Source organism: Ambystoma mexicanum, chromosome 4p (genome assembly GCF_040938575.1).
Source record: "Ambystoma mexicanum isolate Mex_15411 chromosome 4p, UKY_AmexF1_1, whole genome shotgun sequence".
Classification (NCBI taxonomy): Eukaryota; Metazoa; Chordata; class Amphibia; order Caudata; family Ambystomatidae; genus Ambystoma; species Ambystoma mexicanum.
This window is the reverse complement of record NC_090927.1, coordinates 1061795475-1061822118: the sequence shown is the minus strand read 5'-3', so window position 1 is coordinate 1061822118 and position 26644 is coordinate 1061795475. Positions and strand designations below refer to the sequence as shown.

The 26644-nt window shown below is 46.5% G+C and overlaps 1 protein-coding gene across 4 annotated transcripts in view; it reads left to right on the top strand.

The window, feature by feature from the left end:
- Positions 1–10946, top strand: part of KPNA5 (karyopherin subunit alpha 5) — a 594400-nt gene extending 583454 nt beyond the window's left edge. For 3 of the 4 annotated variants that reach the window (XM_069606645.1, XM_069606643.1, XM_069606646.1), the window contains one exon: positions 9536–10487. In XM_069606645.1, coding sequence (XP_069462746.1) covers positions 9536–9723 — 188 coding nt within the window. In that variant the 3' untranslated portion in view covers positions 9724–10487. Of the gene's footprint in view, positions 1–9535 lie in introns of all 4 variants that reach the window. The other variant, XM_069606642.1, reaches the window with a different exon arrangement.
- The last annotated feature ends 15698 nt before the right edge of the window (positions 10947–26644 follow it).

Genomic DNA, 26644 nt, shown 5'->3' with positions numbered 1-26644 from the left:
GTTTTCAATTTAATGTACTTGTAAAGGTTTCTTTTGTAAACCATATACAATAAAGAAAAATGTTTTTTTAAAGTTACAACTGGTGTTAGGTTGCTGATTTTTGGAACGGGTGCCTGCAATTGTATCTGAAACTCGATGGTATAGTGGTCAGAGCAAATCCACGGGGAGGTACTATCAATTTGCACTGAAAGGTTCCTTGCTGCTACCCAATCCAGCACATTGTTTTTGGCTGCGGTGGGATCCCTATTACAGACTTAGATGTTGATGTTATTCAGTGTCGATTCTAGTTCAATAGCTTCTTTATCCGCTGTATTTCCCCGCCATCGGTTTAAGTCCCCTAAGAAGAAGGTCAAACAATGTGGTCCATTTGATTTACTCAGAATTTGAGAGATTTCCACATTGAAGCCTGGCATTTCTGAGGGGGTAAGGGGGTGGTAGATCAGAATAAAATTAACACAGCAATGATCAGTTGGAGTTATTTTTAAGTGAAGAATTTTACAATCTTGGCATAGGCATGAGGTGCAGAAAAGTTTGAGTTTACTTTTTGCAATGGTAGAGAAAGGGCTCAGGGTGTTTCACACCACAGGGGAACTGCTGTGCTATGTCCCAGGAGGGCCGGCGTCTTCTGGAGCGCTAGGCTACGCCCCCTTCACTACTTTGCAAGCCCCAGGGCCTGCGAGAGCTGAAGCCCGCGGGGATAAAGTGCGCAGGGCGTTTCACACCACAGTGAAATGGCTGAACCTAAGTGTTGGACTGCTGGCTGTCAAATTGTCAGACTGTAAGCCTCCATTGGAAGTTCGCTCTGAGGTGTTTGTGAGGTGAGAGCGTTCCGAGTTGATTTGGGGGCTGTTAGGGGTCTGCTGTGGATGGTGCTTGGCTGACCAGAATGTAGAACTCTGAACCCCTAAATCCCGGGATGTGTCATCTTTGGAACATTACAGGTGTTGGACCCCTCACCCACTTCTTCCTACCCCCCACTCCTTTTCTGGAAGCAGCTCGTCTCCAAGTCTACCATGCAAGAGCACCCTGAATCTAAGTCAGAGTACAATATCCTAGTTGTAAGGAGGAAAAGAGGGGTTTGCACTTGGATCCTTTGCAGGGAATGCGCTTCTGGGGCTGGTCTTTTTCATGGGGGAAAATCCAGCAGGAGACTGATTCCCTGATAAGAGATCAACCATATCCTGTGGTCCAACCAAGCTGTTTTTGGGAGTGGTAGTGATTGTAATAGGTGATCACCATGGGGGTAGGTGGAACACCTAGCAGTTTGCCCACTCCGAGCCTTGCAGTTAGCTACACAGTAGAAAGATGGGAAGAAACAGGCACAAAAGAAAGCCAGTCCATTACCACATTGAAACTTCTTGTATGGATACTGCTAAAGTCAAAGCCAAAGCTCGTATCAATTGAAATGATCTTCCGCTCTCAACCTCAGATGAAACCCTCACGAACGTTGTTCCTTTTGCTCCTTTTCCAGTCCTCACTGTGCCCGATGATATCGCCCACTTGTCTCGATATTTTATGGGCCGGAGAAACAACCATCACCAGCGGCAGATGATGATGCCATATCAGCCCCCCTAGCTGCCTCGTCTCTGATCCCTTGTCTGTGTTTGGTCCCACCAAAGTCTGCTCTGTGCCTGCTCCTATTCTCATGCCTAATCATGCACCATGCCCCTTTGATCCAATGGACACGGGGAAGGGCAATGGGATTGAAGACAAACCATCCCCCAGTTTCACCTCTAGCACTTGGAGTCAGAATATGCCATCTACGTGCTCAGAGTCCAGTTCCTTTTTTCGATTGACGCCATTCAGGATCTCTAAGCAAATCAACCAAGGCACCCAACCCATCCCTGATCCACCCCTTAAGGAGGACAGCAACGCTCGGGGATGTAATTGTGATGGGTGATTTGCTGAACTAGCAGTCATTAAAAAAATGTTATTTGCCTTGATAGAGGCCCAAGGGAGGATAGGAGGGGGGCCTCCAGGGGGAGCCTCCCAGTGTTTCTCCTGTTGTTACAGAATTCCGGCTACTGCCCCGTGTGAGTCCGTTGATTACATTCATATAATGCAGCCCCAGTCCAAGCAGCTATTACATCCTACTATGCATAGCAAGGATCCCAACCCGTATACCAAGCATTCTGCTCTGAAGGCACGCAAGTTAGGTGTAATGGGAATCCAAGACCTCTGTCTGAAGGATCCTAGACCAGCAGTTGTTGGTCTAGCGAGTCCACAACTAGGGGTTGTGATCTTGGGGGGCAAAGAAGTGATATAGTATTTCTCCATGTGGTACCCAAATTGACTGCTGACAAGCGAGAACCAAGGAATGCTTTATCAAACAAATGTCTACATTGGCTTTGTATTGTGGAGGGTTGTGCTTTTTTTTTCCAGCGAAGCCCTAGTGGGCTGCCACAGAATGCTTGGCAATGGTGATAACCCCTATGACTCTGTAAAACTGGTGTTTCAGAACCTGAGAGTGACCAAAGGTGTCCTGGGAAGATCTGTGCATCATGGTTGGATTACTAATAGCGGGATTGTAATTAGCCTGCATCCGTATCCAGGAACTAGTGGGCCACCGGGAAGCACTCTAATTAACTATGCCCTATCTGGGACGAACCTCACCCCTCTGGGGATAAGGCTTACAGGGAACTAACTCAAACGTGGGCTTGTGGAACATTGAATCGTGTCCCGACTGTTGAATTTCATAAGTCACAGTTTGGCAGTGGAAACACAGAATAAACAATATCAACCCATACTGTAGATGTCGGGGGAGTATGAGGAATTTCCACTCCAATTTTCAATTACTAAGTATTTATGTGGTTTAGTTAGGGCTACAGATCCCAGCATGCCCTCTGCCCCAAATCGCTTGTCAGTCCAAAAACTGAAAAACCGTGAATCCAGGTCCACCAACGAAGCACTGCACTTACCTTACGTCTGTGAGACATCCAGAATGGTGGGGACACGAAGGGGCGAAAAAGGACCTGGCGTACAGTGGAAGGAACGGGGAACATGGAGGGCCGAGGAAAGGAGATGGGAGGGGGTAAACAGGCACAATTAAGGAGAGTGGGAACACCTGGGGATAGGCGGGGAGGGGCGGAAAAATGTTCGAAATCTGCACTAACCTCTTCCTGGGCGTTCTCTGTTTTCCGACCTGAATACAGCCAGAGTTGTGGATTGAGGACGCTGTGGGATTTGAATGGGCGTATTAGGAAGGTGAACACCCGACGGCGGAGGTGCCCATCCTCCCGTCCCGACTGCAACCCAGAACGCCGGAGGACACAAGAAAAAGCTGCATCTTTCTTTGGCTGAACTTTATTTTCATTCCAGAAAAAGACGGTGAGCACCTGACAACAGAGGGGTGCTGTGCTAATGTCGTGACAAAAAAATGGGACGCTAATCGAGAAGGTTGTGGTTTCTTCTTTTGTTTGAACTTTTTGTTTTCTTTGTGCATGGTACGGTGAGCACTCGGCCATATGAGGGCCGTACCCACGTCCAGACAACCATATGGGAGGATAAAGAAAGTAGCAACAAGGTTGTGGTTGATGATGGACCTTTATTGAACAATACTACCCTGAGAATTGTAAACCAAAATAAAGGTGATTGATTTACTTTGCATACCACGTCCTCCCTGCTAATTAACAAACCCTCTGGTACAGCAAGGGCAATCATAGGGCCACTAGACTCTGTGATCCATGCCTCAGACATACCAAGCATAGACAAATCTTTCTCTAGGAGGCATGCTTGTTGACGGATCTGGTATTCAAAAGAGCGATTTTCAGAATGTTGTTTGGTTTGATTGAAGAAGGTCCAGCCCCCCTTTGCACTTCAGCCTGGGTAAGGCCTGCAGAGCATAAGTTATTACTAGTTTTCTTTAGCCTCTAGAGACTCATGGTTGGGGATGGAGAGAACGTTTGAAGCAGGGGGAACGTAGCCCATAGTAGCATTAACTGTGGCAGACATTATTTCCTTATTTGATTCAGTGAGTGTGTGAGCAAGACTTGAGGGCTGGTGTGAAATTACTTCAGTAGCACTGAGAGAAGACTCCTGGACGAGCTGGGCTTTTCCCCTCTAGTTCAGGAGGAGGCCTGAGCTGTGCCAGAACAATGGTAGGGCTATGAGGGCTGGGGTCCGAGAACGGACCTAGTACTTCGCATGATCTTGCCTGCAAGTCTTATTAACAATCGCCAAACAGTTGGCCTTTTTTGCCACAAGAAGTAGATTAAGGCTATCTGGAAAACCCATGATGTTAGCAGGATTTAATCACAAGCAGAACAGGTGGAATTTGCTTTCAGCTGTATCAGTTCTGAGGCCTTGTGTTTTAATTGCGCTAACAAAATACTGCGATATTTCTGGGACTTACAAGAAAAGTGATTACCATAGAAATGGTGATCCAACTGAAGCAGCGGATCGCAGAGTGGAGTTGCCTGGAATCCGGGAAGAGAAGCCTTTGATGGCATTGATGCCGGACGTTGGCTGGCGAAGACCGGCTTGGACATGGTGCGCCTGGTCTTGAAATATAAACGCTAGGGCAGATGGAAATTGTAGTTTCCCGCCCTGATAGTGTATTTCAGTGCAGGCAGTCAGGCAAGGTGGAATACAGGATCACCTTACATACATTTCGACAAGATGCCAGTTTCAAGCAAACTCCTATTTTTAACAGGGTTACCAACGCCCCCTGAGGGGCGACCCAAAAGACATTTACAGGGAGGCTGAAAAAGAGTTGTATACCCATCTAAAGAGGGACACTCCACCAACCATGTTTCCTGTAACAAGATGTAATGATGACCTTTCAACACGTTTTCTAGCTTTGGGTTGGAAAACAAGCTATAATGACCCATAGAGTTCCATGATATTAGTGAAACATTGTTATTCAGCGATGAATATTTAGGCATGCTACATATTCTTGGTTGGGCCCTGATTATGAAGGGCTCCTGCCAGCCAAGCACAGCCTTTTATATTCACTTCACACAAAGTAATTTCCCTAGCACCATGAATCTTTCTTTTTTTCCCCAACGCTAGGGTTAATAGATACACTTATTTCACAGAGTAATAGGGCTGAAACATAGTCCCTGCTTGCTGATTTCTTTTAGAGAGAATGGATTCCCATACATGGTCAAGTCAAAGCCTTGTAGTCTCAGAGTCTGTAATTCCCCAAAGAGTTTTATCCAGGACTATTTTTGAGCTTATGTACATAGCTGAACGATCAGTTCTATGTAGATCAATAAACTCCATTCTTTCCAGGTCTCTAGAGGAGAGAGCCATCAAATTCGGAATTTCTCTCAGCAGAGACAAGATAATAGATCTATTTAATACAAAGTCTCTTTTCTCATTTAATAGGCTGGCTCTCAAGCAAGACCTTCTAGGAAGTGTGCTGATAAGGAGTCTTGTGTTCTTTTTTGCTGCTGATTCAGCGGCCCCTTTCAATTCACCCATATCTATCACACACCCTTATAGAGCAGAGTCTGAACCTTTAGAATGCAGTAGACCTTGGATTGGCTATTGCCCACTGTGTTCCTTAAGGAACCAGTAGTTGGTCCATACAAAGTGTTTCTCCTTAAATCTCCAGGCATAAAATAACCAGACTGAAATAAGAGCTCAGAGGATAAAGGTTCCTGGGCTTCTATGGGCAGTTCCTCTTTCTGAACAGATGATCTGTCCAATCTGATAGTTCTGGACATTTCATCCAGGGAGCGTACTGTCGGATCTATTGTGTCGCACCCACTTGCCTCCTTCGTACTGTGCAGACGACGAATCCTCCACATGAACCGGATAGGATACTGTGAGAAACCAGAAGGTGTCTCACCCACTAGTCGCCAGGGATCTGTCATCCAGTTGGCCAGGACACGGCCATCGCTTTTGGATCCAGTTCCTGGGGGTGTACCAGTGTTGGAGGATCACCTGGGTGACCGATCTTCGGGGAGTGGGACACCAGATGGTGAGACGCAGTATCCCCTTCCCTGTAACACCTTTACCCCATCCTACCAGGTAGGATATTTAGGAACTCTACCCCCACTTACAACACAAACACTTTCACACAGACCGCCCACTATGAGAGAAAACAGACTAACACCCGAGCAGTATACCTGACATGTCCCAGTACAATGGTCAGGCAGCTACTGACCATCACACACACCTGACTTTCATTAAACTTCCCCACACAGATAAAACAGCAGCTGAACGTAGAGAAGAACAATGGCAGAACAGAAGGGGATTGCAAGGAGGGAAGTTCCCTTGACCTTTTCGACAAGGAACCGTTACTTTCCAGAAACCTTGAGAATAGAAAGTGTAAGACCAGGAAGCCAGGTTGAAGAATCCTGCATTGTGTGTCACAGATACCCGGGGCCCTTCCGCGTCAATAATCAAGGCGGGGAGAAGCACCAGCAGCTGTGGTACCGTCCTTGGCTCCAAGAACAAAGCAGCGTCCGTGAAATCAACACAGCCAGTGAGTTGGGGATACCGATAGAAGACCGGTCTGTGTTGAAGCTAAGGTTGCAAGCAGCAACATTGTATGGCAGTGCTGGAATGGGCATTGTTAAAACTCGTGTGATAAGAGACACAAGTAAAGTTGAACTGCTGATGAGTGATTGAACTTTAAAAGCAAGATACACTACCTTTGACAGAGTGGTCCGGCCCAACATGGGTGCTCAATCGAAGGTCTCTGTAAGGATGCAGCTAAGAAGTGGCAAAAGTGAAAGTAAGAAAAAGTTGTATCAAGAAGAGAACGAGTAATTGTGAATCGAAGTGGTCCTGCGACGGGTCAAGCAAAATCCTGCGCACAGTGGAAAGATTTTGATGAAGTAGAGAAAATTTGGAAAAGTAGATCAAATTGGTCCGGGCCCGGTGGAGGGAGACCTGCGTTGAACAGTAAATCACCTGCAAAGTTGTATATGTGAAATCCTAAGAAAGGAACTTAATGTTTGTCATGTTGCATCAGGCCCTCTGGAATTAGAGACTTTGAATGATGGCAAAGAGACTTTGGCACAGAGGGCCCTGATGCTAAGGTTTTGAACTGCATCCTTGTGCTGGAGAAGCCAGAGAGTGCGCTAAACTCGAGTGTGCCACCTTGCCCCGTGCTGAAAACGTGGGGAAAGGAAGCCAATGGCTTGAATTTCCTGACATATCATTTTTTTAACACTTTTCTTTTGCATAACATTGTTTCCCACACTATTTGTATTTAGAAGTAATGATTGGCAATAGGATTATTAGTATGGGCCCTTATATTTTGACAGACTTGACTAGGACTGCGTTATTATTATTTGATGGTCGTAGCTTGTGCCCATCTTTAGATTTAGGATTAGATAGGTGTTTTTCAAACCCAATTAAAGTTCAATAAACCCCCTTTAACTGTGATCACTTATGTCTGTCTTACTGTTTGATACCATGCCTTCTTTACAACACACTTGGCTTGTCCGTCCGATGATGATGCAGAGTGCCAGCTGGGGCCTCTTCCCCTTCTCCTCGTGCAAACACACTGTGTCCATCTTCCTTTGAGTGCTCGCCCTTTTCTGCGGGCCACTTCTAAGGGCAGCAATCACCACGGGTTTTTGCATCGCCAGGGTCATCAGGAACTTACAAGAAGAATTAGAAGGTGGCTTACCCCTTGAACAAAGCATGTACCATTGTTACATCTAAGTGAATTACTTCATGGTAAATTTCTTTGATGCAATTACTTTGTAGCGGTATGTTTGGGGCATGGTGGGGTATTAGGGGGCTTGGGAAGGATGGATAGGGTTAGGGCATATAGTGGGAACCCCCCCCGTTATAAAAAAAAAATATATGAAAAAAGCCAAAAAGTAACTGCATTTAAGCGAACTACCAGAAAGTAATTCACTTTGCTGTAACAACATACAACAGAACAAAGTGCCTCACTGACCCCCTTCTCTGTGCTACCAGCTCACAAAAAGTGTCTTTCAACATTTGTTAAACGGGGGACTTTGGGGTACAATCCGCTTTGGCCTCTCCTGCCAGTTCAATAGACCTCTCGATTCTGTGCCATGAGTTGTAACAGCAGATGCAATTCCCCCCGCCCCCAAAGGGTAGACAGAGCAAACCCTGGCCTTCTGGCCCAATTTCCTCTTGGTTGCTCTCAATGGTGGTAACACCTTTCTGCCTTGAGTCCTGACATCTATCCTCTGCTGTCCCATTCTATATCGTCTCTAGTCTTGACCCACCCACTTAGATACAATACAGCCCTCCATGCTTTACCTGTTCGGAAATGCAATAAGCCCCTGGGCCACAGCTTCCATTTCACTCCTCTGGATGACCTAGTTTGCCCATGGCGGGCACTGGCGCCTCTAACAAGCTTCCTAAGATGTTTCCTACAGTCTCTCCCCAATGTTGGCAGGGCTTTGATGTGCTGGGATCAGTGTTCCATATCTGGTGGCAGGGCTCAAAGATTAATTCCTTTTGGGAAGATATAATCACTTTAATTGTATAGATAATTGGTCTGCTAGCCCTGGGTTCTTTTGTGGGTTTTTTGGGGACAGTCAACGATGAAGAGATTTACCTTCTCTGATCCCCTAAGGACAAACTTTTGCATCACATTTGTCTGGCAGGAAGGGTTACAATTGCACATCGATGGAAGTGGACATACTCCCCTGCTATTAGCAACCTTTTGCCGACACTCTGGCCTCAGCTTTTAATGGATGAACTCACATACCCTTTAAAAGAAAGATGTAACAAGTTTGCAAATATCTGGAGCCTGCTCATTGATTTAATTCATGAAAATGTAGGCTTAGTTCATTGGCTGCAGTCTCTCAGCAATTTCCCACTTTACTCATGAGATCTCTCCTGGAGCCTTTGTATGATATGCGGGACTAGACCAGGGTTGCTTACTGGGTGGTGTTTCTCTCCTTCCACACGATTTCTCTCTATTGTACAGTGATGAGGGTTGCTACCTACACTGCAGAGTAGCTGATACACTGAAAAATGTATTATGGGCCAGGTGTAAGTTTAGACAAAACAATTTTCAACAATTTAAAATAATGCTGATCGACTAAACCCTTATGTTTTATATATAGCTTAATGTATGTGTCGTCCCCGTTCTGTGATGGAATTGAAATTAAAAGATATTAAAAAAAAATAACCTGAGCCATGTATTTCTGTGGTTCATTTCATCAGATTATTTCTTTTAATACCAACATCTCTCTCTGACCATAAAATGGTTAAATGCAAGCTTTTAAAATGCAATCTGTTATAGTCTGGCATTATATCTTGGTAAGGTATGTGCTTTTCTACAGAATGTTGTCTATATTTACATATAGCACTTAATGAGTGTAGTCTACCAGGATTCTAATGTCTTTCCCTTTTTCTCAGCTACATTCATCTACCCTTCACTGTGCCTGTGTTATACTAGCGTGAGAAGGGAACGCATGGAAGTTGGTAATGGCTTATGTCAATGCCAATAGAAATGCTGCAAATACCGGAAACGTTTCCAATAAAACTATATATTTTTTTATAGTTGAATGATTTACCCAATTCTCAGGGATCAAACATTATTCTTATGTAAAGATTTCTAAGTAAAGTATTACTTTTTCTTCTTCAGGATTAGATCAAATTGAATTCCTGCAGAGCCATGAAAACCAAGAGATCTACCAGAAGGCATTTTCCCTGATAGAGCGCTACTTTAGTACGGAACAGGAGGACTCAACCATTGTACCCGACGTGGATGAAAAGGAGCAGCAGTTTATATTCGAGCATTCGGACACTCCGATGGAAGGGTATCGGCTTTAAGCGCATAACTGCCCGAACAGGCAATACGGTTAAGCACATGTAGCGTGTTTGTGAGGTATCCCATGTGCGGTTGTGTAAGAATTGACAGTAGTTGGGTAGAGTAGTGAATGTAGCCCACACACTACGTTTACGTTAACTGTTCTTTGTTTATTTTAGGGTTTGTAATTTTTGATCAAGTTTTGGGATTCTCATTTCGAGGGTGTTCTACCAACAACTGTGTTTAAATTAAGTTTAACGTCAAATCATTTGGAGTGCTAAACATTCCAACAATTTTTTCATCAGGTGCTATCCAGTGGTTGTGTCATTCAACTGCTAATAAAATGGCCTTTTTGCACCAAAGCCATATTCTTTTTATAGGCACTTTACCTCCCATTTCAAACCAATCAAGATTAAACAGAATATTGATTCAGAGCACAAGATACAAGAAAATTAGGAGGACATATTCCTGTTACTTCAATCCCTTAAAGCCTGATACTGTATAATGATGTATATTGATTTCCAGACACCTGGATTACATGTGTTGGACTTAACAGCCTTGCTTTGAAAATATGTATAAACCTTTATTGCAATAACTTATAAGGCAATCATTTCAATGTCGAGCCAATGGCTTGTTTATTAGGCTGGTCTTTCAAGGGAATGATTGGCACCAGCAATACCAGCTATTTTGATGTGTGCACACATCTACTGTTTACAGTTTCATGTTTACTAAACCTGCACTACTGTATTACATTATTTTTAAATAAAAATACCATTTATGAGTGAAATATTTTCTAATGGAAGGATTGAGTTGCATGTAATGAGTGCAGTATAAACTAATTTAAAATGGTAGTGCGTGCACAAATGTAAATACAACAGTCCTCTTATGATTGGGAGCGAATGTTTAATTATGCCTTCAACATCAAAACTGACGTGTAAAATATTGTAGAAATATGTTGCAGGGGACTCTGATGGCCACTGCTGGTTGACCAAAGGCCACAGACAACATTTTGAAATGATTTGTTTTCTGAGACTACTGAACACCATACATGTTTCTATTCACCAGGTTGATCTGTTGTAACCATTATTCATAGCTTTTTTGGGGTGGGGTGGTGGTACACAGTTTTTTTATTTGAACTTCGGTTTATGGTAAATGAATGTTCTGCAGGTTTATTGAGCTTCTGCAAATAATTTACCTGTTTGATTTCACCATAGCTAATACAGTAAAGATTCTTTTATCAAGGCTAGATATGTTGTTCTCAATTATTGATAAGGTGACATCATGGTAGCAAATCGCTCAACAATGTGCCATCCTGTAGTAAATTATTTGCATTAACAAATAGGCTTACGTACTGGAGTGTGGGGCATTATCCATGAGTCCCAAACATGAGGCCAACCAACGATACAGAGCATGCAATCTTTCAACTGAGCAGCGCATCAGCAAATGATCTCCTATGTACAAAGCTGTTGGTATTGGTTATGAAGCTCATTGCACCAACACTAATGTATGGTCGAGTTTCCTGCCAGCTTCCGATCTGAATATTTTCATTTTCTTCCCAAGATAGAAATAGAAACGAGAAGACTGCAGTATAGCAATGCTGGTGAGCAAATGCAATGTTTAAATGTCATCAGTAAATAAAACACTTTTAATGTTACCATAATTCCCAAAGTAGAAATGAGCATACATTAATTCCCCATCTCCTCAATTGGTGAGATCATTTTACACAAGCAATAGTTTCACCCAATCTGTACTTTCCACTTAGGAAAGCATAACCCTCTTTACTAAAAAACTAGTATCAACAGCATCACCTGAAAATTCAAGAATAGGCAATGAAACCATCGCTACATTTCGAAAACATTCACCTTTTAAAGACAGAAATCGCTCATAGCATTCAGTTAATGAATTTAAATTGCAAAGGTGCCCACCAATGCTACATCTGTTTTTCTTGTGTGGTTCATGCCCTCCCAGGATATCACGGAGACCACCAGATCACTTTATCTTAGTGCCTGTCTGTTTGCAGATTCTTCTGAAGTATGTCAGGAGCATATCTACAATCTGCATTTGTAAACCAACCATCTGCTTAAATAGTTCCAGCCTCGACATCTGCAGACCTGTGTTCCAGAACCTTCAGTGGCTTGGATCTACTTCTGGAAATACTATCCATATAAAATGCTGTGAGTTGATTGTAAGTACAGCTTTAATTATGACCTCATACGAATCTAAACTAAATCGCTGGTGTGAAACTCACCCACACAGAGTTTTGGCAAGCAGGCATTGTAATGAACTCATGGTGGCAACAGTAAAGACAGACACGAGTGATCACAGTTCAAGGGTGTTTATTAAACTGTATTGGTAGGTTGGAAACCTAAATCTAACGTTGGAGCAAGCTACGACCATCAAATAATAATAAGGGAGTCGTAGTGGCGTCTTGTCAAAAAAAGGGCCTATACTAAGAAAAATCTATTGCCAGTCCTTACAACCTATTGCCAATCCTTAAACTAAATACAAAAAGAGTTTGGGATAGGGTTCACAAGAAAGAAAGAAGTGTTGACAAATGATAAGTCAGGATGTGGTAGCCGGGGTCTCCCTTCCCCCTGTTTAGAGCATGGGACAAGGCGGGACTCCTAAGCACAGCACAATAGGTTCGGTTTCTTATCGGTTCTCCCCTCGACTCACCGGCTGTGATGAACCGCTTGGCTTTTCTTGTTTCTGGAGTCAAGGCCGGTACCAAGGTATCAAGCGTCTCTCCCTGTTCTGATTATCAGTGTAGGCGTGATCCGTGCACTGTTGACATCTGCTGCATCACCCGCTGGCTATTGTTCGCAGTCTTACGATTCCTTCCACAGAGGCTTTGCGGGTCTGGGTCGGAAAGGTTGCTTCTCTCCTTGTTGCCCTTTCGGTTCTCACTGCCTGTTTCCTCCTCTTGAACTGCCGTGCTTGGATAGCTATTTCGTCGTGCCATCTGCCTTGCTCATCGTGTGGTCTCGTGCTCCACCTTTTATCCCTGTGGGGAAGGAAAAGGGCCGTCAGGTGTGTGCGGTTGTTGTCAATTGCCTGGCTCTGCCTGACCCTTGTGTTGGGGTCAGGTAAATGAGTGTTAGTCCGTTGTCTTTCATGGTGTAAGAAAGTGTTCGTGTCAGAAAAGGGGGTGAAGGGGTTAGAGTGTCTGAGTATCCTACATGGTAGGCTGGGGAAAAGGTGTAATAAGAAAGGGCATACCGTGTCTCACCAGTCAGTGTCCCGCTTCCACTCCCAGAGGACCCCTCATCCAGGTGATCCTCACTCACTGGTCCAACCCCAGGAACTGGATCCAATAGCGATGGCCGTGTCCTGGCCACCAGGATTACAGATCCCCGGGGACTAGTCAGGGAGACACCTTCAGGTTTCTCACAGCATTATGTGAATATGTAGGCATTAACACCCAAGGAACGTGGGCTGTAATGTGGGCTGTATCACTGTGATAGGGAATCAGTAGCGGCCGCCCTAACAAGGGATGAAGATACGGAACTGAACAGCCTGGATGGGAATAAGCCAGTCATCACACAGGACAAAATAATGTTAAATATGAGGGAAACAAGCAAACAAATAGAGACACGGACTACATATCCCAGAATGCCCCAGCAAAGACCTCATCATTATAAAAGCCAGAAAAGGGGAAAAGAAAATCAGGCAAAGGAGACGAAAAACCGCATTTCCCTATTCAGGTGGACTTCCACAGTCAGGGTTTAACACTAAAACTCACTCCACGAGAATCAAGCAGGGAGGAGAATTAGCATCAGGTGTGATAACACTGGGAATGGGAACACCCAACGTTAATTACCAGGGAGGAGGGGCATGCGTGTTAAAAGGCTCACAAAACGACTCCAGCTCTCTATTTTTAGGAATGGAAGGAGGCTGACGGCGGAGGCAGGGAGTGGAACGAGGCCAGTCCCCAGTACCGGTGGGCTTACTAGTGAGAAAAGGAACACCCTCTGGTGGACACCTTATCTGCCCGGCAGGCAAGCCTGTCTGCGGAAGGAAGGAACACTCCAGATGGAAAAGGAGCTGGAAAAGAGGTGAAAAGTGGCTTCAGGAAGTTTTGTTTATTGGGTGATTCAACCCGAGTTGGCAGAGCAGTATACAATTGTGTGTTTTGACGGGCGTGCAGAGGAAAAACGCCCTAATCCTTATGAACTGCATTTTTCTCAAGAGACAGCTGCAATCCTTGGTTTCACCTTAAAGACCGGCCTTTTATTTGCAAAGTACGGCAGCCAACCTTATGAACTGCATTTATTTCAAGAGACCGCTGTACCCATGGTTTCAACCTATGAACAGCGTTTTGTTTGAAGAGCTGCTGTAATTCTGGGTTCACTCATTGCAGTCTGCCTTTCAGTGAAGGAGGGGCCAGAATCCTTGTTTTTGCTTTTCGAACTGTATTAAAGTGCCTTGAAGTTAACCTACAGAGCCACGGTGAGCTGTACAATAAACCTCATTTGTTACCCTACCTTATAGTCTCTGGCTCACTATTTAACAGTGGTGGCAAGGGTGGGATTCTGTAGAGACACGTCTACCCCAACAGAATGGAGGCAGTCATAAAGGCATTGGCCGAAGGGCAACAACAGTTACAACAACTGGTGCAGGTGCAAGGACATCAGGCCCAAGAAGACCGACAAGCACTACAACAGGCTCTGCAAGTGCAAACAGCAGCCCAAGAGCAGGGGCGGGAAGCCCTGAGAATTCTGGGGGAATCGGTAGCGGCACACAGGTCTCAACCGGCCATTCCCCCTAGAGTGCTTCAAAAATACCAGGCGGGAGATGATCCCAGTTTCTTCTTTGTAAATTTTGAACGGATAGCCCGTGCAGCACAATGGCCACCGGACTGATGGTCCTTCTTTTTGGTGCCACTTCTCACTGGGGTAATGCAAGGAGCCTATCAGGCGGCCAACCCTAACGGGGACACACAGTATGCGGATATCAAGAAATCAGTACTGGAGAGGCTAGGGATGGACGAGGAATCCTATAGGCTCCAGTTCCGGGAAACAAAGCTAAAACCTGGCAAAAGCCCAAGGCAGTTGTTTTACAGAGTACAAGATTTAGCTGAGAAATGGTTGCAAACTATCACCGCCACAATTGGGCAAATCAAGGAGAAGGTAATGCTTGAGCAATTCATTGAAGCCTTGCCAGGTCCCATCCAACGATGGGTTAGGCAACATCACCACCTGACCCTGTCAGAAGCCATAGACGTGGCCATCTGTCAGGAATGGCACTCTGTCAAGAGTGGCACAGGGTACCCAAGTAGGGTTTGGGTGGCTGTGCTGAGGTAAGGTAGCAGATAAGCACACACAGCAGGAAGTTCAACAAGAAAGAAGAGTAGGAAACAGTAGCTGTGAGCCAAAAGGGGCAAAAGATACAAAGGTACAAACAAACTGGATTCCCTCTTGGGGTGTATGCTGAACCTTAGGAAACTCCAGCCTTCTGCACAGATTGCTATAACAGAGGCCCACGCTGTATGCTCATGGCTGGGAACAACAGCAGTGGGTGTCTGTAACACTGAAAACGCGACAAAGGAAGGGGCAGAGGTTGCCTGCCGGAAACCAACAGGCAAGCTCTGTACAAAGGGATTACATAAGACACATGAGAAGACAAGAACAGAAATATCCAGCGAAAAGGAAGTCAATGAGCAGTCTAGCAGAAGGAAATGAAGGAAAGGCAGTTAGACTGAAATAGATAACCTAAGGTGGAGTACAGAGGACTTAAGGAAGAAAACAAGGAGCAGCAGTCTTAAAAACAGAAGGCTGCAAAGTAGGAAGCAAGTCTGCAGTCAAGAGTGGCACTAGGTGCAGGCACACTGTATTAGACTGCGGAGGACTGTATTAGGCTGAAAGGCAGGGAGTCCAGAAGAACAGGACAGAGAGAGATTAGTAGTAGGCGACAGACAGAGAGCCCAAAAGAATAGGGCCGCTAGGTAGGGAGCCCAGAGGAGCAGGGCTGTAGGCAGCAAAGAGGAACAGCCTGAACAGAAAAAACAAATATCAGAATTATCCTTTAAACCTTCTCAAGCTGTGGAAAGAAGGAACCCAGAGTGTGCTCTGTGCCGCCTTATCGGATATGTCCGTCCCTGAACAATTGGTTCCAAAGCACCCTAGTAGCCTACAGGATGTGCAAGTGGGGGAACAATTGAATGAGACCCAAAGAACTGAATTGTTTTCTACGTTGAACCCGGTAGCCGAGTCCTTTTCAGGCATACACGGGAGAACCGATATGGCCACCCATGCCATACCCACAGAGGAGGGGAAAATTGTACGCCTCAGGCCCTAACGGATTCCAGAGTCGAAACGTAGGGAGATCGCCAAGGATATAGGAGACATGCTGACACTGGGAACCATTGTGCCTTCAAAGAGCGCCTGGTGTTCGCCAGTAGTCTTAGTGCCAAAACCGGATGGCACCACTAGGTTCTGTATGGACTTTAGGCAGCTGAATGCCATTTCCCGGTATGAAGCATATCCAGTGCCCAGAATTAATGAGCTCATAGAAAGACTGGGTTCCGCCACCTTCCTGAACACCCTGGATTTGACAAAAGGTTATTGGCAGATCCCTCTCAAGCCTGCTGACCAAGAGAAGACAGCGTTTGCCACACCACAGGGCCTGTCCCAATTCACGGTTTTGCCCTTTGGGCTACATGGGTGTTAGGCAGAAACCTGTGCAGTTCCCTTTGGGACCTCTGCAAAAGACTTAAGACTACAGGTGTTTGGTAGTAAACCCACTTGGTAGCAGTCTGTACCACACAGATTCACTTGGTAGCTGTGGCTGAGCAGTCAGACTTCCCTCAAGAAGAGTTAAGCAGTATATAGATTATACACAATAGGTACAGATATACAGTAGCACAAGCAAACACTGACCAGAGCTTTGGTGTAAAACTATATAATTACTTATTTAAAGACACACTTGTAAATTACACTAGCATAAAGAGAAAAGTAAATTCAGCACACAGTCACTATTATATATATACAACCCTAATAACTTATTAGACAAGTCTTAATGAGAAACACCACTTATTTTCAGACAGAGGTGAGCGCTTAACATAAGATGGCACTCTAATAAGTTATTAAAAAGGGAGGGAAAAAGGCAGAGTTATGGAAGCACACAAATTTCAATACTTTTAAAAGAACCACAGTAAGGAAGGATAGGCAGAGTTCTACTCGAGAGCAAGGAAGTCAATTGCAAGGCCCACTCTTGGAGAGAGCAAGCAGAAGGGGTCCAGGTACAGTGGGGTTATGCCCAAAGAGTCTTGTAGATAGTTCGCACACAAAGAATGAAATTAAAGTCAGGAAAAGTTAGCAAGGTTGTCCCAGGCCAGCCCAGGTTAGAAAGTCGAGGCTTTACTGTCACCCCTAACGATCTGTCGCAAGGGAAGTCAGGCGGGACACAGTACCTTAAGTGTGAAGGAAGCTCCAGCGGGGACAGTTGTTCCTGGCAGCGGGTGCAAGTCGGTGTTTCGTCCAGAGGAAGAGGAGGTCTCGCCATGGAGGAAAGATGAAGGTCGTTGCACTGCCAGGGAAGAAACCAGCCGCGGAGTTCTTCGGTTAAAAGGTACTACTCTTCTCTTCGCGGTAGTGGTAAGCCATGGTGTTCCGGTTGCCGGGGTGCTTGGCACGGGCAAGGTGGCCACGGGATGCTCCAGGAAGGTGAAAGAAGGCAAAACTGGTTATCCCCACCAGTCAAAGAAAGAAGACTCTCCGGACTGGAGATCTCCTCTGTCGTCGGGAAAAGTGGTGAGACGGTTCAGCAGGGCTCCACCGGTGGTGTCGTCGTTGCAGGTCGGCTCAGCTTCTCCCTCCTCGGATTCTTAGGTCCTGTGGCGACTTCTGAAGTTCCAGTCCCCAAAGCCCTGCTTTTATGCAGCAAACCCCCATTCATTCAGCCTAGCTGTCAATCAAACATGCTAAGTGGTGAGCCCGCCGGCTCACCACTTGGGCCAATCACACAAGAGTGCGACTTGAGTTGCCAAGGCAACTCAGTCCAGGGTGCCTAAACCCCCTCCCACACCCCTGTGGTACCCAGACAGAGTGGCACCACTTTTGGAGGCTTCTGTGGAGAAGCCCGCCAAAAAGTGGAACAAAGTGCTCGACTTGGGTTGGAGTCACAGATGAGAACACAAACGCCATTTTAGAATCGAGTTCTGGCAAAAAATACCCACCGGTGAACTAATATTAAATAAATTAACTGGTGGTATGTTGAAGGCTATAAGAATTAAATAATTAAAGTTGGTAGCCTCGAACAATGAGAAAATCCCATAGAGATATATTTGCGGTCGAATATAAAAAGTAGTACCCACTGCCACCAGCCAAAACTCGATCAGGGGGGACGGAGACGTGACCCCTTGAACAACAGACCCTGGGGCAATCGAATTGCCCCGACCAATACGTCTGCAAATATGATGGTTTGTACTGCTTTCTGTTCATAATTTGGGACTAGTAAAGCCAATGGTGACTTTAAATGCCCTGGGAGACAGTAGTCAGTCCCAGGGTATGGAGTCTATGTTTGGAGGTCGCTATGGCACCCCTGGGTTATGGCACGAAGGGTGCTGTATAACCCACATAAAAAACACATGAGACCCTATGGAATAAAAGACCCCATAGCCCATAAAACACATGGAAAGACAAAGGAACACCTCAAATCATGTCTAAGAGTGGGAGTAAAAGAGTCTCACTCTTAGCAGGAGAAAAAAATAAACCCCAAAAATCCAGCAAAGCTGCTGGGGGACTCACTAGGTTTGGGAAATTAGCCTTTACAGAGAATTCTCCCTAACACTCGCCCCCCAGACTAAGGGACAGGAGGATTTAATCCACTCCTGGATGAACCTCATACCTCTAGTCAATGACATACATCCTAGAGAGTCCATCAGCATTTTGATGGTGACACCCTGACCTGTGCTCAATGGTGAAATCAAACCCTTGCAGGCAGATTGACCATCACAATAGTTTTGGATTTTCTCCCTTCATTTGCATTAACCATCTCAAGGGTTGGTGGTCAGTCTGAATGACAAAAGTAGAACCATACAAGTATGGCCTAAACTTCTTCAGTGCCCACACAATAGCAAAGCATTCTCTTTCAATTGTTGCCCACCTTGTCTCGGGATCCTTCAGTTTTCTGCTGATGAAGCAAATGGGGTGCTCCCTACCCTTCTCATCCAGTTGGCTAAGGACGGCACCTATACCTACATTAGAAGCATCTGTCTGCACAATGAAAGTTTGGTGATAGTCAGGAGCTCTCAATACTGGTGCTTGGCAAAGAGATTTCTTCAGGTTTCCAAAGGCCTGATTGCATTCCTCATTCCATTTGACCTTCTTAGGGAGTTTTGGAGAGGAGATCACATTCAGTGGAGAAGCTATGGTCCCATAGTTCTCAATGAAATTCCTGTAATACCCAGTGAGGCCTAGGAAGGCTCTCGCCTGGGTTTGAGTAGTAGGTGTTGTCCAATTTTGCACAGCTTCAATCTTACTGAGCAAAGGCCTTTTTTCTCCACCTCCTACCTCATGCCCAAGGTAGACCACCCTACTCTTACCAATTTGGCATTTACTTGCCTTTATGGTCAGATTGGCCTGTCCAAGAGCCTGCAAAACATACCCTCAGTGGTTCACATGTTCTTCCCAGGTTTGGCTGAATACTGCAATGTCATCCAAGTATGCCATGCAGAAGTCCTCCATCTCATTCAGAACCTGGTTCACCATTCTTTGGAATGTAGCAGGTGCATTCTTCAGTCCAAAAGGCATAACCTTAAATTGGTATAAGCCAACTGGGGTAGAAAATGCAGTCTTCTCCTTGGCATGGTCTGTCAGGGCTATTTGCCAATAGCCTGACGTAAGGTCAAATGTGCTGAGGAACTTGGCTGAACCAAGTCTATCCACCAACTCATCTGTCCTTGGCAAAGGGTGGGCATCGGTCTTGGTGACTGCATTAAGAGCTCTATAGTCCACGCAGAATCTCAATTCTTTGGATCCTGCCTTTGGTTCTAACACAACTGGGCTAGACCATGGGCTAGTAGAGGGCTCTATTACCCCGAGATCAAGCATCTTCTTGACCTCTCCTTTGATGTGGGTCCTTACATTTTCTGACATTCTATATCCTCTGCTTTTGACTGGCAGACAGTCACCAGTGAGTATATCATGCTGTCCCCAAGGGGTCAAGCCTGGTGAAAGTGAGAACGGAGAGGCAAACTGATTTAACATGGCTTTGCACTCTTCTCGTTGCTCAGGTGTCAGATTTGAAGAGATTTACTCCTTCAATCTTTTCGTCCAAGGGTAAGCCTCTGAGGAGATCAGGTAGAGCTTCTCTCTCTTCTTCCACTTCTGTTGAAGCTAGAAGCAAGGCTCCTACTTCAGGTCTGGAGACATACGCCTTTAGTCGGTTGGTGTGGAAGACTCTAGGAGCCTCCTTGGGATTGCCCAATTCCACCAGATAGTTCACCTCTCCAAGTTTACCCACAACCTTGAAGGGTCCCATCCATTTATCTTGCAAGGCCCTCTGCCGTGTTGGGATCATAACTAGAACTAGCTGGTCTTGAGTGAACTCAACCATGTTAGCCTTCTGGTCATGCCAATGCTTGACCAGAGCTTGTCCAGCTTTTAGGTTATCACTAGCCTCTGCCATCATTTGTGACATTCTCCTTCGGAGACCTATCACATAGTCAGTCACTCTGACTGGCTTGGGGGAAGGAGCACTCTCCAACCCCTCCTTGATCAGGGCCAATGGACCTCTGACGGGATGGCCATAGAGAAGTTCAAAGGGAGAATAACCTACTCCCTCCTGAGGGACTTCTCTATAAGCAAAGAGAAGGCATGGCAATAGGCGGTCCCACTTTCTTTTAAGGGGATCTTCTAAAGCACCTATCATGCTCTTCATGGTTCTGTTGAACCTTTCTACCAAACCATTTGTCTGAGGGTGGTAGGCGGTAGAGAACTTGTAAGTAACTCCACAGGTTTTCCACATGGCTTTCATGTAGTGGGACATAAAATGTGACCCTCTGTCAGAGATTACTTCCTTAGGAAACCCAACCCTGGTAAAAAAATACCAAGGAGGGCCTTAACCACAGCCTGAGCTGTAAACAGTCCTCATAGGAATTGCCTCAGGGTACCTAGTAGGATGGTCTACTACAACAAGGATAAACCTGTTGCCTGAGGAGGTTGGGGGACCAAGGGGACCAACAATGTCAATCCCTACCCTCTGAAATGGGACTCCCACAACTGGGAGAGGCACTAAAGGTGCCACATTATTGGACCCAACCTTACCAGAAGTCTGGCAGGTATGGCAGCTCTTGCAAATCTTATCTACCTCTGCCCCCATCTTTGGCCAATAAAAGTAGAGTGAGAGCCTTTCCTTGGTCTTCTTGAAACTCAAGTGACCAGCCAAAGGAATCTCATGGGCTAGTTGCAAGAACTGTTGTCTGTTTTCTTGAGGTACTACAAGCCGCTTGTAGTCTCCAGGTGCAGACTCAGTTGGTTCACTGTAGAAGAGGCCATCTTCCCAGTGCAACCTTACTTCCCAGGCTCTTGCCCATCAGCGTGAGAAGCTTCCTGTTGGTGAAGACCTTCCAGATTTTGACCTTCTCTCTGTCCCTTACTGAAGTCTGCCCTGTTGGGTCCACCTTCTACTAGTAAAGACTGCAGCTCAGGATGGTCAACAGGATCCAGATCTCCAATGAGTTCTTGGCCTTCCACTAGCTCTTCTTCAGAGTCAAGTTCCACCATACAGGGTTGTACCTCCCTCTCAGCCTCAGCTGGAGGTGGAGTTACAGGTGTAACTTTGGACAACCTAGGGGAATGTCACGCGCCGCCGCCGCCTTCCGTGGACCCTGTGGTCCAGATTGCGGCTTGCAGGCCGCCATTGAATTGACCGTCACGTTTCTCCGACGTTGATGGCAGCGGTCTAGCGTTGCGGCAACAGCGGACAGGGAGGCTTATTAGCCACGCCCTCCCTGCTCACTGTGCGTTGCAACCCGCTTCGGTCAGCCTCCCTGCGGCTGCTCTCTCTCGGTTGCTACAACGCTAGTTTATCTCTTTTCCTGTGCTTTCTCACTGGGTACTGCCTCCTCTAGGCACCGCTACGAAATACTTTCTCTCTCTCTGGGGTCTCTACCCCGCCTCTTTCCTTCGCTCTGTTCCCGTACTTCCGCGCTTGGTTTCCATACCTCTTCCCCGTTTGCTCTCCGGAGCTTTTGTTTGGTTCCCTTACCTGGTGTCAACACTCCGCTGGCTCCTGGCCCTGTCCACGGCATCCTTGGAGCCCGCATTCCGCTCTACATCCTCCAGAACGGACATCAGCTACTGCTTACCTACAGTTGGGGTTTTTTGTGCCCTGCAGGCTTTTTCCCCTTCTCGTCCCTTTCGGGAGAGGGGCCACAGGCGGTGCAAGTTAACAGCATAGCACTGTGGCTTCCTTCCGGGAGAGAGACTCTTACTCAGAAAAAAAAGAGAAGAAGAAGCAGGTTTATCGAGCCCGCCGACCGCAGATTTCTTCAGTTCTGGACTATTTGTCAGGTGAGGAGGAGGAGGAAGAGGGAAAGTCGGAGTTGTGGGAGGTTCAGCGCCAGGGGGCTGACAGTTTGCAACGCCAAGATCCCATGATGGCTACCACTGAACAATTGCAAGAGGTGGTGACCGCGGTACAAAGCCTCTCAGCAGAGGTACGCAACCTTTCTGTAGAGGTACAGACATTGAGGACTGAAAACAATGTGCTGAAACAACTAATAACTGCCCGGGAACCCAGATCGGTAGATTTGCCACCCATGGCTTTACCTTCAGGGAAGTACGACGGCACACCCAAGAAATGAAAAGAATTTTTGGAGGCTTGCAGCATCCATTTCGCATTTCGGCCCAACACTTTTCCCACCGGTCATGCCCGGGTGGGCTTCATGATTTCCAATATGGCCGGAAATGTCTTAGCCTGGGCCACCCCGTTAGTGGTGGGGACCGATCCGGTACTGCAAGATTATGAGGCCTTTATTGCAAGGCTGAAACAGAACTTTGAGAGGCCCAAACTAACCTTTTCAGCAGGTGAGGATCTGTTAGATGTGCGCCAAGGCCAGACAGACGTACTCACTTACATTTCCATCTTCAATCGACTGGCCATTGAAGCTGGATGGCAAGAGCAAGCTCAGTTTGTCATATTCCGAAGGGGTCTACGAGAAGACATTAAGGACGAATTAGCCAGATCTCCTCGACCAGCCTCTTTCCCCGAATTGTTGGCAGCAGCCATCCAGATTGAGCATAGGCTTCATGAGCGAAGACTGGAAAGACGGAAGAATTGTAACCCAACTTTCTCTACAAGTTTTCCTCCTTCCTCCACCACAGCTCCTCCACGCCCAGATGAACCGATGCAGATCGGTACTACTCGTCCTTCATTGTCCTTGGAAGAAAGGAAGAGACGGAGAGATTTGGGGTTATGTGCATATTGTGGTTCTGACCAACATCAGATAAAGAACTGCACAGAGATTCCATCCCGAAAGTCGGGAAACGAGAACCCTCGGTCCTAGGAGGGACGGGAATCCGAGGGAATTTTGCCAGTCCCTATGTGTCCTTATCCGTGGGTCCCGCTAATCAGTTGGAGGATTCACGACTCATGGTGCTCAAAGTACTACTAATGATTGATCAACAGAAGATTGATGCCTTGGCCCTATTGGACTGCGGGGCAGCCGGCAATTTTGTAGATACCATTTGGGCAGACAAGGTTGGCCTACGCAGAATAAACCGGAAAGAAGACCAGGAGGTGGAAGGAGTGGACGGTAGTCCACTTAGCTCTGGACCCATCACGCAGACCACCGAATACTTACAGATGTCCATTCAACAGCATTCTGAATCAATTCAGTTTGACATTATTCGTGCTGCACATTTTCCTCTCATCTTAGGGATCACATGGTTACGCAAACATAACCCCCAAATCAACTGGTCTACTAACAGTATCAGTTTTGATTCAGGGTTTTGTCAAAAGGCATGTTTAAAAGACCTACTTTTTATGGAGGCCACGGCACATACTGCCCCGCCAGTAAGCACGATTGGTGTACACTCCCTTCCATTGGACTTCTCATCCTATGAGACGGTATTTGCAGGAAGGAACGTCCTTGAATTACCTCCACACAGGCCGGAGGACTGTTCAATTGATCTTCTCCCCAATGCTTTAGTTCCCTTTGGTCGAATGTTCTCATTATCACAATCTGAAAAGAAGGCTCTCAGATCCTACCTGGATGATAATTTGCAAAACGGACTTATCCGCCCGTCAAAATCCCCAGCGGGAGCCCCATTGTTCTTTATTCCGAAAAAAGATTCCCTAGATCTTCGACCATGTATTGACTATCGAGGATTAAATAAAGTTACCATCAGGGATCGCTATCCCATGCCCCTCATTACAGACATTTTGGAGGCAGTCCAAAGAGCTAAGATCTTCACCAAATTGGACCTTCGCAGTGCTTACCATCTCTTACGGATCCATGCTGGTGACGAGTGGAAAACGGCTTTCCGTACTCCATTTGGATTATTTGAGTACCATGTGATGCCGTTTGGGCTGGTCAATGCACCTGCAGTTTTTCAGAGGTTCATGGACCGGATATTCTCGGATCTCATGTTTGTGTCTGTTATTGTCTATTTGGATGATATCTTGATATTTTCTAAGGACCCTGAGCAACATCAGATTCATCTTACTGATGTTCTGAATCGGCTTAAGGAACACAAACTCTTGGTAAAGAGAGAGAAATGCGAGTTTGGGGTCAGCTCAGTACCTTATCTAGGATACGTTCTGTCTCCCCAGGGTATCCTCATGGATAAGTCTAAGGTGGAGGCGATCCTGAGTTGGCATTCTCCCAGATCAGTCAAGGAAGTACAGAAATTCCTTGGAGTGGCGAATTTTTACAGACGCTTCATTCCCTCTTTCTCTGAGGTAGTGCTACCCATTACTCGTCTATTAAAGAAGACTTCCCTGCCATTTTGTTGGGATTCCAAGGCAGAAGAGAATTTCATTCATCTAAAGGAACTGTTTTGCAAAGCTCCCATTTTGAGCCATCCAGACCAAAGTAAACCATTCATACTTGAGACAGATGCTTCGGCAGCTGCGATAGGTGCAGTATTACTGCAGGAACAGGACGGGGAAGAACACCCCATTGCTTATTTGTCACGGACCCTCACCCCGAGTCAACAGAACTACTCTGTGATCGAGCGAGAGCTTCTGGCCATGAAACTGGCATGTGAAGAATGGAGGCATCTACAAGGAGGTAGTTGTCCATTCACCATCCGCACCGACCACAAAAATCTGCAGGTGCTGCAGAACATGGATTGTGTCAATTCTCGCCAGGCCCGATGGGCACATTTCTTTGCCCAGTATGATTTTCGGATTACCTATATCCCTGGTTCCCAGAATCTACTAGCAGACGCATTATCCCGGAAGGAGGTGTCGGAAGGTACCAGACTTCAGCCACCAGAAAGACTCTTTCCCAGGAATCGGGTGTTCATCCAGGCGGCCAGTTTCCTCCAGCAAGTTAAAGAAGCTACCGTTCTGTCTGAACACAGCAAAGTAAAGGAAAGATTCACGGAAAAAGACGGACCGGCCATAGAGGACAATCCAACACGTTGGAACTGATTAAGAGATATTTCTATTGGCCAGGGATTCAAGCTGAGGTCAAGAAATGTATACAATCCTGCAACATCTGTAATAGCAGTAAATATCGTACCACCAAACCTTTGGGTTTACTCAAGCAGGGTTCAGTACCCCTGCGTCCGTGGAGCCATATCTCCACTGATTTCATAGTGGACTTGCCGGTTTCTCAAGCCTGTACCTGCATCATGGTGACCATCGATTCCATGTCCAAACTGGCACATTTCTCTCCTCTTCCCGGATTGCCCACTGCGGCTGAGATGGCTAGTGTGTTTCTTAGGGATATATTTCGTCTCCACGGCCTCCCTGATAAGATCACTTCTGACAGAGGCAGCCAATACATCTCTAAGTTCTGGTCAGCGTTGTGTCAGCAGTTGGGCATCGAAAGGGCACTCTCCTCGGGTTTCCACCCACAGACCAATGGGCAGACAGAGCGAGTGAACGGCACTCTCGAACAGTACTTACGTTGCTACGTCAATCAGGAACAAGACAATTGGGTGTCGCTCCTTCCGACGGCAGAATTTGCATATAACAATTCTCAGCACTTTGCCTCTGGTCTCACTCCATTTTTTTGTACTTATGGGACTCATCCCCGCTCCATATTTCCCAGTGTCTCTCTTACTTGCAATCTCCCTGCAGTGGAGGACACGTTGTCCATGATACGGGAGGCCCACAGGACAGCCAGACGCAGTCTGCAGGAAAGCCTAATAGCTTACAAGACTCAAGCTGATCGTCACCGATTGGGGGTGCCAGAGTGGAAGGTGGGCACCAGGGTATGGCTTGCTACCAAGTTTCTACCCCGGTGGACCCAACCGTCTAAACTTTCCCCCCGCTTCATTGGTCCTTATCCAATTGTGGCCAAGATCAACCCTGTTGCCTTTTGTTTGAAATTGCCCCCTTGCCTACATCGAGTGCACCCTGTTTTTCACTCCTCCCTCCTTCGTGAAGCTGGTCAGGGCAAGTCTGTTAGATCCCTTCCATTACGGGCTCCGCCACAGGTTGATGTAGACTACGAGGTGTCCCAAATCTGTGATTCTCGCTACAGGCGGGGTCGCCTGGAATATCTGGTGCATTGGAAAGGGTATTCTAGAGCTGAGGATTCCTGGGAACCCATTTCACATCTCAAAGCCCCGGTTTTGCTCAGGAGGTTCCATAGGGCGCACCCTGGCAAACCGGGGGTGCAGTATTGGGGGGGGGGGCATACTGTCACGCGCCGCCGCCTTCCGTGGACCCTGTGGTCCAGATTGCGGCTTGCAGGCCGCCATTGAATTGACCGTCACGTTTCTCCGACGTTGACGGCAGCGGTCTAGCGTTGCGGCAACAGCG